This window comes from Penicillium diatomitis, assembly GCF_028827545.1.
Source record: "Penicillium diatomitis strain IBT 30728 chromosome Unknown utg000002l_segment0_segment0, whole genome shotgun sequence".
In the NCBI taxonomy this organism is placed as follows: domain Eukaryota; kingdom Fungi; phylum Ascomycota; class Eurotiomycetes; order Eurotiales; family Aspergillaceae; genus Penicillium; species Penicillium diatomitis.
The window spans coordinates 1,863,638-1,875,711 of record NW_026623174.1 but is presented as its reverse complement, the minus strand read 5'-3'; the positions used below and the strand labels follow the sequence as shown (position 1 = coordinate 1,875,711).

The 12,074-nt window shown below is 50.5% G+C and overlaps 4 protein-coding genes across 4 annotated transcripts; 2 read left to right on the top strand and 2 right to left on the bottom strand.

Annotated features, from left to right (window-relative positions):
- Positions 1-2,579: 2,579 nt before the first annotated feature.
- sik1 (snoRNP complex protein NOP56) lies at positions 2,580-4,250 on the bottom strand (the record flags this gene model as incomplete). The annotated part of the gene is made up of 3 exons (XM_056931369.1): positions 2,580-2,831; positions 2,893-4,012; positions 4,087-4,250. The coding sequence occupies 3 exons, from the start codon at positions 4,248-4,250 to the stop codon at positions 2,580-2,582; spliced, it is 1,536 nt and encodes a 511-aa protein (XP_056793400.1).
- A 346-nt stretch (positions 4,251-4,596) lies between these two features.
- On the top strand, positions 4,597-6,577 carry N7539_001765 (chaperonin-containing T-complex subunit CCT6; the record flags this gene model as incomplete). The annotated part of the gene is made up of 7 exons (XM_056931368.1): positions 4,597-4,638; positions 4,699-4,793; positions 4,847-4,868; positions 4,945-4,986; positions 5,039-5,059; positions 5,118-5,291; positions 5,351-6,577. The coding sequence occupies 7 exons, from the start codon at positions 4,597-4,599 to the stop codon at positions 6,575-6,577; spliced, it is 1,623 nt and encodes a 540-aa protein (XP_056793399.1).
- A 357-nt stretch (positions 6,578-6,934) lies between these two features.
- N7539_001764 (putative histone acetyltransferase (MysT1)) lies at positions 6,935-8,002 on the bottom strand (the record flags this gene model as incomplete). Its single annotated transcript, XM_056931367.1, has 1 exon — positions 6,935-8,002. One exon carries the CDS (start codon positions 8,000-8,002, stop codon positions 6,935-6,937), a length of 1,068 nt encoding a protein of 355 aa, XP_056793398.1.
- Positions 8,003-8,799: 797 nt separating this feature from the next.
- Positions 8,800-11,624, top strand: N7539_001763 (RNA recognition motif domain-containing protein; the record flags this gene model as incomplete). Its single annotated transcript, XM_056931366.1, has 2 exons — positions 8,800-8,994; positions 9,057-11,624. The coding sequence occupies 2 exons, from the start codon at positions 8,800-8,802 to the stop codon at positions 11,622-11,624; spliced, it is 2,763 nt and encodes a 920-aa protein (XP_056793397.1).
- Between the last annotated feature and the right edge of the window lie 450 nt (positions 11,625-12,074).

Genomic DNA, 12,074 nt, shown 5'->3' with positions numbered 1-12,074 from the left:
CACGCCTACAGCAATATCAGAGGCTCTGTGGCCGCAACAGTGTGAAATGGTTGGGCCCGTAGGGCCTGGGGGGTATTTTCCGAACTCCTGAATTATCCAAGAAGCCTCTTACTCCTCTGAATGTTGACGGCGTATATCGCATAATCTCCGTCACTCAGGCTTCCCCAGAATAAAGCTAGCGTAGACTGAGTTCTCCCAACTCTACTTTCAGTACTAGGAGGCTCTCGATTCTAGAATAGCCTTACAGCAGATCAATGAAAGACCTTCATTCATCCCTGAGGGCGCTCACCTCACTATTGCTTACTTACCTAGCCATTTGGTCGACTCTTTCGTTCTCAGGTACGCTCATATGCCCGGTGGCCTATCTGATTTGGACCAGCCTGTTAGAATAAGGCAATATCATATCAAGTTCAGGTTGGGCCAAGACCATTGACCTGAGCTGGTTTCCGCGCTGTCACGCGCCTTATCGTCGACTGTTTGTCTACCAATAGTGTCAAGTCACACCAACATTCGCCGTAGCAGTCTGGTCGTGGGCAACATCAGGGTAGGTTCTGGACTGGGGGTCCTTGGTTTGTTTCGTGGTCAATCTAGCTAGATTGTGCCGTTAGTGTATATTATCAACAAATATTCTTTCTCTCAGATTCAGTGCCCTCGACTGTGGGGAACTGAAGGTTATAGGACTCCCTACACTCGGCCTCCATTCACCCAGCTCCTTGGGCACTTTGTCGTCCTGCCAGTCCCTCGTTCCTTTCCCCAGTCAACTGGGGCATCATATCTCCTTCCCTGCCTTCTGACTAGGCTGTCTTCTCTTTATATTGCATATGTCGTTAAACTGGGATAGCAAAGAATATAGCGCAGTCTACCCCTACGAAAAAGAAGCAATCAGAAAACTACAATTCTTAATATCTCCGGAGATCTTTGAAGAAAAAGGAGGAGACCTAAAAAGCAGAGGCCTCTTTTAGACCAGCAGAAAAACGGTGCAACCCCGGCCAAATAGGACGCTGCCGAAGCAAAATCTCCATCAAACGAGTGGTGGGACATAAGGTACTCAAACTTTCTTATTGAAGTAGCACTACCCTTACTTGTGTTGCCTTCTACGCTGTTATCCAAGATAGAAGGCACGCGTGTAGAAGACGTAGGTGCTCATCCACTTTGAAAAGTATTCTGCACGTACACAATGTCTTTTCATCCCCTTTCGTTATCACGCCATCCATCACAAGTCCTCTCCAATATCCCAAGTCAATCATAAGAATGGCAAATCTCATAACGCACACGAGGCTCTCCTAGAGCCTTTACCGGACCTAAAGATTAGGGATAGGCACAAACCCAATTCTGCCTTGCACCTGGTCGATTCTACGGGAGACATGCGGCCGTGGCTTAACTTCCTGGCCGAGATCCTCAGCACTTACAACACTCAGACCTGGAGCCAGCAAGCGATAGATGCCAGATGTACAGGGCTAGAAGCGGCTACTTCAACCCCCGAAGACATGTTGTCGTTTCCTGCGAGACAGATGTTCACGGGAGGTTTTGGGGCGCGCAGGTCAAGTTCTCGGCGCCGTGTCCAAGAGCCAGCGGCTGGACCTTACATTCAGCAGCTTCAAAGGCGCTAAGCTGCCGCATGAGAGATATCGCAAGCTTCCCGATCCTCGATCCAGAAGACTTTTTTAAAGAAAAAATTGAAGTGGGGTTGCTACTCTTGTTGAATGACGTGAGGCAAAAGAGATGGATTCTTCTAAGAAAGTGCTACCCAGAGGTCTTCTGAGAGGTACATCTGAGAGGGATCACGTATATATCACGTGTATCTGGTCTTGACGCTTGTTCCACGTCACCCGCCCTTGCCAGGGCCCAGGTACGGAACTATGGATAGATCGCTACCGTATTGGAGCGAGCGGGAAAATATCTGGATTGACTGGACAGGTGACTATTGATGTGGACTGTCATGGAATACCTTAAGCCTGCCCAGGCTTTGAATCTCGCGGTACTCACAGAAGGTACACGTCGCTTTCGAGGATGTGAATATAGACCTCGGCCGTGAATTGACCTGTTCTAATGGATACCTGTAAACATCAACAATTGAGTGCCTACTCGGAGCGGGAACACTGGAAGGTTCAAGGTTGCTAATTGGAAGTGGATGGATGTTTCGCCCAGGCCGCTCTGCGCGTACAGGCATCTCCACATGCCTCCGTTCAAAATAGCGTCAACCCTTGCCAGTCTGTATCAGATGAATGAACGTCACCTAATAAAGCTACATTGAAGACATCGGCGGTGGATGGTAATTCCAATCCAATCAACCAGACGGGGACTGCCCAGTATGCCTCTTACCTGCATGGTCAAGCGAAATCGCACTTTATCAGCCATGCTTCGAAAACATTTCCGAAAGGCTCCAAGATATTGAACAGTAAAATTTCAAAACACGAAGTAGAGCATACTCTTATTGCCACAGAGGGCCTAATTCGAATAATTTACAGATTCCCAAGCCCATCGAGTCGTGAACAAGATCGAAGAAATATGACATGAAGACACAATATAGAAGAAACCAACGCCGTGACAAAGACTCCAGATACCAGATCAAAGCGCTTTTATGCTTTTTGCTTCTTCTTTGAAGGCTCAGTGTCAGCATCGTGCTTGCGCTTCTTCTTCTTCTCAGACTCGCCCTCGCCCACATCGGACTTGCGCTTCTTCTTCTTGTCGCTCTTCTCCTTCTTCTCTTTCTTCTCCTTCTTTTCCTTCTTTTCCTTTTTCTCCTTCTTGACGTCAGCATCTTCCATCTCGGCGTCACTGTCATCAACATCGACGTCGATGCCGGCAAGGACGGCATCCATGGCGGATCTCTGTGGTTGAATGGTCAGTTAAATTTCAATTTTCGGTTCAGTAGGTGAATCATTGACGTACCATAGCGACCTCGTTCTTAGTGGGTGCAGCACCGGTAGAGTAGAATTCCAGGCGCTCCTCGACTTGCTGCTTCAGAACCTCACCGAACTTGGTAGTCGGGCTCTCGGAGAAGTTATCGATACGGGAAGCGATCGAGCACTTGTTGGCGAGGAATCGGGAGATGCGACCCTTGTTCTTGGGACCGGCACGGCCAATGAAGGAGGAGTGGTACAGCAAACCGTACTTGGGAGTGTTGCCCTTGGTCTTCAGGGCACGGAAAAGAGCCTTCTCGGCACCGAGAATCTGAACGGTAGAGGCAGGGTACTTGGACAGGTTGGTCAAGCTACCAGCGTGGGAGATCAGGCGAGCACCGACAATCTCACCAATCAGCGCCGCAAGGTTGGGTGCAACGACACTCATCTTGGAAACCAAGTACTGGTAGAGAGACTTGCGGTACTTAGAAATGCTGACGACGCGCTCGGCGAAGGCGATGACGTTCTCCATGTCGGATTCAGAAATATCCTGACCCATACTGCGCTTTGCGGCATCAATGATGCTCTGAGCAACATCCTTGTCGTCCTCGACCAGAGCGGCAAGATCGTGCAGGCTCTCATCGGTCAGGCTCTTCTTGTCCTGAACAAAGAGAGCGACCTGAGCATAGCGCTGGTTGTCGGAAACGATCTTGAACAACTCGGGGAAGTGCCAAGAGTACCATTCACGGACACGCATGGAGAAGGTGTTGATCGCCTTGTCGAGTTGATCGAGGATAGCGATGGCCTGGATAATGTGGTTGTCGTCACGCTGAACAGAAAACTTGACCTTGGCACGAGAGTAGGCGTGACCAAGACCAAGTTGAGCAGTGTCCATGTCGCCCTCTCGAAGTTGGCTCAGCAGTTTCGGGAAATGCAAGCGAATACCACGGAGAAGATCTTGAACAACTTCGCTGGTGTCGCCGGTCTCGCAGTCGACGAAGGAGAAAGCGGATTTGATGCTACCGGCAAGGCCCTTGTCGAGAAGACCGAGGACCACCTTCTTCTTTTTGCTGGGCTTAGGCAAATTCAAATCCAGGAATGAAACGAGAGTCTCAGATGCGACGCCTTCGGAAACGTCGTTAATTTCACCAAGGGCCTGCTTGTTGTTTCTTCACGGCATTAGCGAAATTTTCTACATTGTGGCCACTGTAGTAATATTTGTACACGGAATGTTCAAACATACTCGAAGGGCAAGAAACTGGCAAGATCAATCATCTTGCCGAACTTAGCAAGATCATTGACGCCAGCCTGGACCTCCTTCAGGCGGTTGCCGACGGCGTCGCCCTGAAGAGAGACCTTGAAGAGCGAGTAGCCCATGGGGCTCTCGAAGAGAAGGTAATCCGCCATGGCGCTGATGTAAGGGCCAATTCAAATCGCAAGAACGGCCTAATGAATATCGAAACAGCGAAGACCCAGGAATCACGCGAATAATCGTATCCGCGGGTTGCTGATGTCGGACGTTCGAAAGGGCGGGAGACGGGCAAAACTGAATGAAGAATTCGAGAGCTCTTTTTTTCGCCGCTAGTGCGAATCCGTGAATGTGGGCTTTTTGCCCAAATTCTTCTCACCGCCTTTACTCTCCATTGCGGGCATCCAAACTCCTGTGGGCTACAAGCTGCGAGCTTTCACTGACAACCCATTACGATTTGATCTTTTGGGCTCGAATTCCAGTCATTCATTCAGCCTGCAAGATATGTCCGCGACACAGTTGCTCAATCCCAAGGCGGAGTCCCGGGTATGGTTGCTGCACCCTCCGAACAACCCCTCCGTGACCCGCACTAATAATTCCTTTCAGCGACGCGGAGAGGCCTTGAAGGTCAACATCAGCGCCGGAGAAGGTCTGCAAGATGTTTTGAAGTCGAACCTGGGTCCTTCGGGCACCTTGAAGATGTGAGCTTCTAAAATACCATGCAATGGTTATAAAGTGGCTAATAATTTGTCAGGCTTGTGGACGGTTCCGGTGGAGTACGCATCGACATGCCCCTTTTAACTCGGGCAGACAACCAGACTGAAGTCATCTAACGTGTATCTACTCTGACAGATCAAGTTGACCAAAGATGGAAATGTGTTGTTGCGCGAGATGGTGAGTGTCGAGTGCGAGGACTCCCAAAAACAAACCGCTGACATGATCACAGCAAATTCAAAATCCGACGGCCGTAAGACAATTTTCCTTCGATGTCCGACGCAAAATTCACTGACGATTATTGTGGGAAGGTCATGATTGCTCGAGCAGCTACGGCTCAAGACGATATCACAGGCGATGGTACGACATCGGTTGTTCTGTCTGTCGGAGAGCTCCTGAAACAGGCCGATCGCCATATCTCAGAAGGTCTTCACCCTCGTGTGATCACAGATGGTTATGAGATCGCAAAGACCGAGGCATTGAAGGTACATATGATCAAATCAAATGAGTTGGGGTTTAAGGTCTATATCTAACTCTTCTGCAGTTCTTGGACCAATTCAAGCTCGAGAAAACTATCGACAGAGAACTACTGCTCTCTGTAGCTCGCACCTCCCTTTCTACCAAGCTGAACAGCTCTCTCGCCGAGAAACTCACTCCCGACATTGTTGATGCTGTTCTGGCCATCCAGCGTGCGCCTGAGAAGCCCGATCTGCACATGATTGAGATCATGACCATGCAGCACCGCACATCATCGGATACTCAGCTCATTCGTGGCTTGGCTTTGGATCACGGTGCTCGTCATCCTGACATGCCTAAGCGTGTTGAGAATGCTTTTATCCTGACCTTGAACGTTAGTCTTGAGTATGAGAAGTCTGAGATCAACTCCGGTTTCTACTATTCCAGCGCCGAACAGCGTGACAAGTTGGTGGAAAGTGAGCGCAAGTTTGTCGATGCGAAATTGCAGAAGATCGTGGAGTTGAAGAAGTTGGTTTGTGGCAGTGACCCAAAGAAGGGCTTTGTTGTGATCAACCAGAAGGGCATTGACCCTCTCAGTCTGGACATCCTCGTTAAGAACGGCATCATGGCCTTACGGAGAGCCAAGCGGAGAAACATGGAGCGGCTGCAACTCGTTTGCGGTGGCGTCGCTCAAAACAGTGTTGAGGAGATGACGCCCGAGGTTCTTGGCTGGGCCGGCTTGGTCTACGAGCACCAACTCGGTGAGGAGAAGTACACCTTCGTGGAGGAAGTCAAAGATCCCAAGTCTGTGACTATCCTCATCAAGGGACCTAATGCCCACACCATTGCTCAAGTCAAGGATGCAGTCCGAGACGGTCTCCGCTCCGTTTACAACACCATTGTCGATGGCTGCGTCATTCCCGGAGCTGGCGCATTCCAGGTTGCTTGCGCCCAGCACCTGAAGTCAGACAAGTTCAACAAGACTGTGAAGGGCAAAGCCAAGTGGGGCGTGGACGCTTTCGCCGATGCGCTCTTGGTCATTCCTAAGACACTCGCTGCAAACTCTGGTCACGACGTTCAGGATTCCTTGGCTGCCATGCAGGATGAGTGCAAGGATGGAGCGGTTGTCGGCTTGGATTTGAACACTGGTCTTCCCATGGACCCTGTTCAGGCGGGCGTTTTCGACTCCTACCGCGTGCTTCGGAACTGTGTCGCTTCTAGTACAGGTATCGCTTCAAACCTGTTGCTCTGTGATGAGCTCCTGAAGGCTCGCCAAATGAGCAAGTCCAGTGGCCCCGGCGGAATGGAAGAGTAAACGACTCATTGATTCACTTTCAATCACCGTGTGACATAATAGACAATCTTCAAGCCAGGTGTTACCCTTTCCGCCAAGAGCTTGGTCTAAAACGAAAAAAATTCACTTAAAACTTGTAATTACAATCTGAGGAGGTTCATGTATCATTTGAGTTAGCCAGGTACCAGCTTGAGTCCGGATAGATCTTAAGTAGGTAATGGAATTCTGTTATGTATATGCAAGCGCCCTTTGATTCAGGTGGAACGGCCCACATCAAGCCAACCAAGGTAGGACAATATCTATCATAGGAGTCGACTCATTATCCTTGGTGTCGGGGGACAACCTAGCAGAGCCCAGACAAAGGCCATGGTCATTCCGTCATCCGTCTTGCGACGTACTGTCGTCAGATTCTGAGACCAATACGGCCGGATAACCAGTGGAAAACCCTTCATCCTTCACTGGGTCTTCAAGCGAAAGCGAGTGTGCTTTTGCCCATTCCCATACATCTGCTTTATGGATCGCGACTCTCGGAACTTCTCTGGGCTCCTCGTCACCCATGAGTCTAGCAAGCTTCCTCTTCTTCGGTGTTGTGTCAGGTCGTATCACACCCATGCTTTTCAAAGCTGTGATCACGTCTTCTGTGAGCATCCCTGTACCCTGTCCAATTTCCTCGACAGACAGATATTCCCGAGGGGGTTTCTTTCTGGAGGCCTTTGTCGGCGAAGGCCTCGGGGGTTTTGTGGCATCTGCTTCGGCATTCATGCCATTTCGCCTACCACACAGGACAAACCGCGCAATGCGCTCTGCCCAGAAGCGATTGTAGCTCTTCTGGCCTAACTCACTGAGGGGTTTTTCTGGACCTCCAATGTGCCCGCCTGGATATTCCCATCCACTCAACTTATAGCTCACCCCCATCAAAAGTTTTCCCAGTTGCTGATGCTGGTACGGTGGGAAAATGCAAATGCACGCCAGATTGTTTGAATCCCAAGACAGCTTTTCTTTGGAGAAGAAACCAAGCACGTGATAGTCTTCTGGGCTAGCGGGGTCGGCGAAGGTGAGGATGTAGTAAAGAAATGTCGCGACATCGAAGAAGACTGTTTTGTGATCGAGGAAAAGCTTGGCAAAAAGGGATAGATTCTGTCCGTAAAGCTTGTTGTTCTCGCCGTCGACCTTCCACACAGCGTAGCCACCATGCTCGTACACTTTAATGCCTGGTGGATTGGTGCGACAGGCACAAGCATGCGTGTGAGTCGCAAACGCAACCCTATCGCAGGAATATCGAAAACACCAACGACATACGTAAAGGTATTCGGCATCTTTGGGGACTAAGTCCTCTGGGTATATGGACTGGTACCACGGCTTGAAAAGCAGATCTCCGAGAACGATATTTTGGATATTGTGAGCGCCCGCACTTTGAAGGCTCCTCGACGGCGTGTCTTTAGCCATTGGGAAATCGCGATCAACTGATTCGTGACCAGCTGTTGTCTGTCACTCAAGTTTCGAAATATCGTAAAATAAGGGCAGGGTGCGGTGGACTCTCCGTCGACATTGCCGCGAGCTTAGCACCGACGCGTCTCTCTGCAGTCTGCGCAGATGAGTTGGCTTATCCTGGTCTTGAAGTATGTAGGCGTTTGTCAAGATGGCGCGTAAAAGAGTCGCCTTGGTGGGGGAGTGTGAGACGGGAGTCACTGGTCCGGCTTTTCAACAAGGCAATATGACAATTGGATATATCAAATAGGTGTCTCAACAGGACAACCTACTGGAGCTGAAATGCCCCTTGAAATTGAGGATCTCTTCTGACTCAGCCGACGCAAGGGCCGCAGTTGAAGGTGTCGCATCAAGGCAGGTCCACTTCTTGTGGTCGGCTTCGACTCGGCCAGATCACCTGCCCGCTCTCCCAAGGCTCGGCCATCAATCAGGTGATCCTTACGCGCGGACAGTGCTCGTTATCGCCTCTCTTCCATTGTTGCCTGGAAGACCTCCCCTCATAACGACCAACTTCAGTCCTTGTATAACTTCACCCCCTCAGAATCCATCGGTTCAGAAGATTCAGATACTTTTGAGAGACCTCGGCGCTTCTCCTGCTGTAACTGGTGTGATTCTTCTTCGGTTCAGATAAGCACTTAGTCTCGACCTGGCTCTTTTATCTACGTATCTGCACGCCACAGTACAGTACTCGAGGTCTCCACCCGCTACCTCCCTGCTCTAGACTTTACCGGCAAGGTTCGGCCTTCTCAGGCGCAATGTTGGGACCATTTCAAATTCGGGATCTTCATGCGCCTTCGACTTCAGAATCTGAAGTGCAGATCGTCCCTGATGATGGGCGAAATTTGCATGGTGTAGTAGAAGTGTCTGCGACGGACTATGACCAAATTGCCGCTAGTCATCCACGAGCAAGACTCACCTATTTTGATGCCGATGACGGTGATCAAATCACGGTGAGATACTCTGCAAACTCGCCTGGTGTTTAATTACTCCCAGGACTGATCCTCCTGTGCAGGTCGGATCCTCATTGGAGCTCTCCCAACGGCTGGATGAGCCTCCAGAGGAGAACACTCCGGACAACCTCGGTGCCGAGCCCACTTCAATGCACATTTTTGATATTCATCGATCCAACTCGATTACTGAGATTTGGAGAAAATTCGAGAAACCTGGCAGTAACTTTCTGTCAAAACACGAAGCCGGAGATTCATCTGCTGAGCAAAGCAATGAGGAAGACAACCACGAGTCTAGCAAGGATTCACAGTCATCGCACCGCACGACTGTAAACGATACGCAAATCGAAGATCAGCCTTTCATGGCAGCATTCGAGGCCGAGTTGGCAAATCTTCTCAGCTCGGCAGAAAACACCGGGCCAAGAGACGCGAATGCAGAGACGTCCTCTACGGCGAATTCTTCGACGCCCGATCCACGGAGGCCACAGCATCCACTTGAAGTCATTGCCACGACCTTCCTCTACCATCTTGTTCATGGGGCGAATTCTGTACAGTCCGAGCTGAGAAGTAGACTGCCCGAGTTGCGGGAACAGCTCCGGACTGCCCAGAGAACAGTCCCGGAGAATGTGCGATCATCACTACAGCATCTCCTCGCCTCCATTGAAGTACACATGCGTACTGCGTACCAACACATACCCGAAAACGGACGGCATTTCGCAGAGGATGCCTTCCAAGCTGGGCGTCCTGTTGCTGAAAGCGCCGCCGACGGCCTGAGAACAATCGCGTTTGAACTCAATGAGGCCAGCAAAGCCCTGTACGCGGCTTTTGAGACCGAGTTGAATCAGTTCAGCACCAATGGCCTGAACTCGTGGTTTGAAAGAGCACAGGGAGCTTCTTCTGCATTTTCTACTACATCTATGGGGCGCGCAGCATCACCATCCGCGCCTCAGGCCATGGGAGTTGACATTCCTACATGCGATGTTCAAGGCGCGAGACCCAACGTGCCAGTGCCATCCTATTCTCGGGTGTCTGTTTCTCGGGACTCTAAAGCACAGGGTGATACCCTTTGGTGTGGCTTCTCTAATCTAGAAAATGACACCGCATGGAGTAGCAACACCTTTCCCTATTCAGACTCGAATCCTCCTAAATTTTCTCAACGAACTCCTGCGGCACCATCGACGCCATGGCCCGTTTATGCTTCTCATCAGCAACACTCGAATGTCCCTCTTTGGGCGCCATGGGTAGTTTCCCAACCTGCTCAGAATACTCACCATCCTCTGCATTCTGTTGCTCAAGGCCATGATTCTCAACCGCCCACCACAATCTCATCTCCAAGCCATGCACCAAGACCCTCCGTTCGGCAGTCGTCAAGCAGACCTGCAACTTCCTCGGTCCGTCATGATCACAACAAGGAGCCCACCGAGATTTCCGAAAAGAAAGTCCTGTTTGTCGGTAATGTTGGGTTTCAAGTGACTGAAAAAATGATTCGGGAAGTTTTCTCATCGAAAGGGTTCGTTGTGACAGTACGCCTTCCTCGGGACTCGGATACTGGCAATCATGCAGGCTTTGGCTTCATCGAATTCCCTTCTATCCATCCCGCCATGGCGGCCATGGATGTATTGCAAGGAGTTCATATTGATGGCCACGCCATCAACCTTGAGTTCAGTGATGATTCCATCGTTGATCCCAACGAGTCGTCTGAATATGTCCCAAGCCAGCGAGCAACTCTCTTCGAAACCTTCTCCAATAAGGAGTGCCGAAAGCCTCCACAGCCTGCGGAGTCGTCGAGTGCACAACCCGCTTCTCCTCGTGAGAGTCGTCAGAAATCGATTCCTATCGAAGAGCCCGACTGGAGCTCTTTATACGACCATAGTCAAGACGGTGGCTCAAAAGAGGTCTCATCTCCGAGAACAGCGTCCCATCTTGTTGATTCGATCGGCACTAGATCACAACCCGCTGAACTGCACTCCCGTTTGCCAAATCTGAGCCATTTCCCTCCTGTCTTCCAAACGGAGGCTCAACAGGTCTCGAGCCAGCAAAGTACGGTGACCGAAAATCCGTGGCAAATGCACGAGACTCGGGACATGTCTTCGCTGTCTCTTGGTACCAACACAGAAGCATTGCACCTATCGCAGGAATGTCTCACGAGCCCTCAAGTCGAGCTGGCCTCAGGTGTGCAGCATCCGAGCGCGCCCACCAGCGCGCCTCTCGGGGTGCCAGGTGTTCATGGACTTGATGCAGCCCCAATGGAGAGGGGTTTCGACATGAATTCGGCGTGTGTGAATTCTCAAAGTTCACGAAATTCGTATGGGTCGAGACCATGGGCTCGCTTAGACAAGAGAGAGCGTCGGCGATCCAGGGACGCCTCCTCGCTTGGCATTCCAGGTAGCTTTCCTGCTGAAACGAACTCGTCATCTGAGTTCACTTTGCCGAAAGCCTCAAGCACAGATGTTCAGCAGAGCGAAATGGACCATTGCGTATCGTCACTTATTGACCTGGGCTATGGGACTGTTGAGCAAGGAGGGCGGTCTCGACTTGCAATTTATGCAGCGGCCTCAAATGGTGTCTTATCCGATGCTATTGATATTATCGAGGAGGAGACAAAGGCTTACGATCGTCGCAGACAGAATTGACTTGTGCAAGCCAGTAGCTTGCCATGAACAGGAGGATTTGAAGATATCAGGTCTAAACCCACATACTTTTTTCCCTTTGATGCTTTTCTAGCTTGACACCTGCTCTTAATGATGGTCCAATTCCTGCCTTAATTCTAGCTATGCGCAGCATGAAGTCCCCCTCAAACTGATTACTTTGGTATTGCGAATCTTGGCTAGTATGGTCGAAGTCAATGGATGCTCTGGGCGTAGCTACTGCAGCATTTGACTCCCCTGCCCTGGGCCAGCACGTAACGAAAATTGCCTAACACACCGGAAGTTCGATAGCATGACTATAGATCCTATAGTCTACTATCTATCGTTGTGCCTATTATGATGCTGCATCAGTATATTTTTTGAGCGGAGGGTGTTCCAACGGACCTGCGGAAGATTTCCCGCTCTCCGAGAGATAGCTCCGTTCCGCAGAAAGTT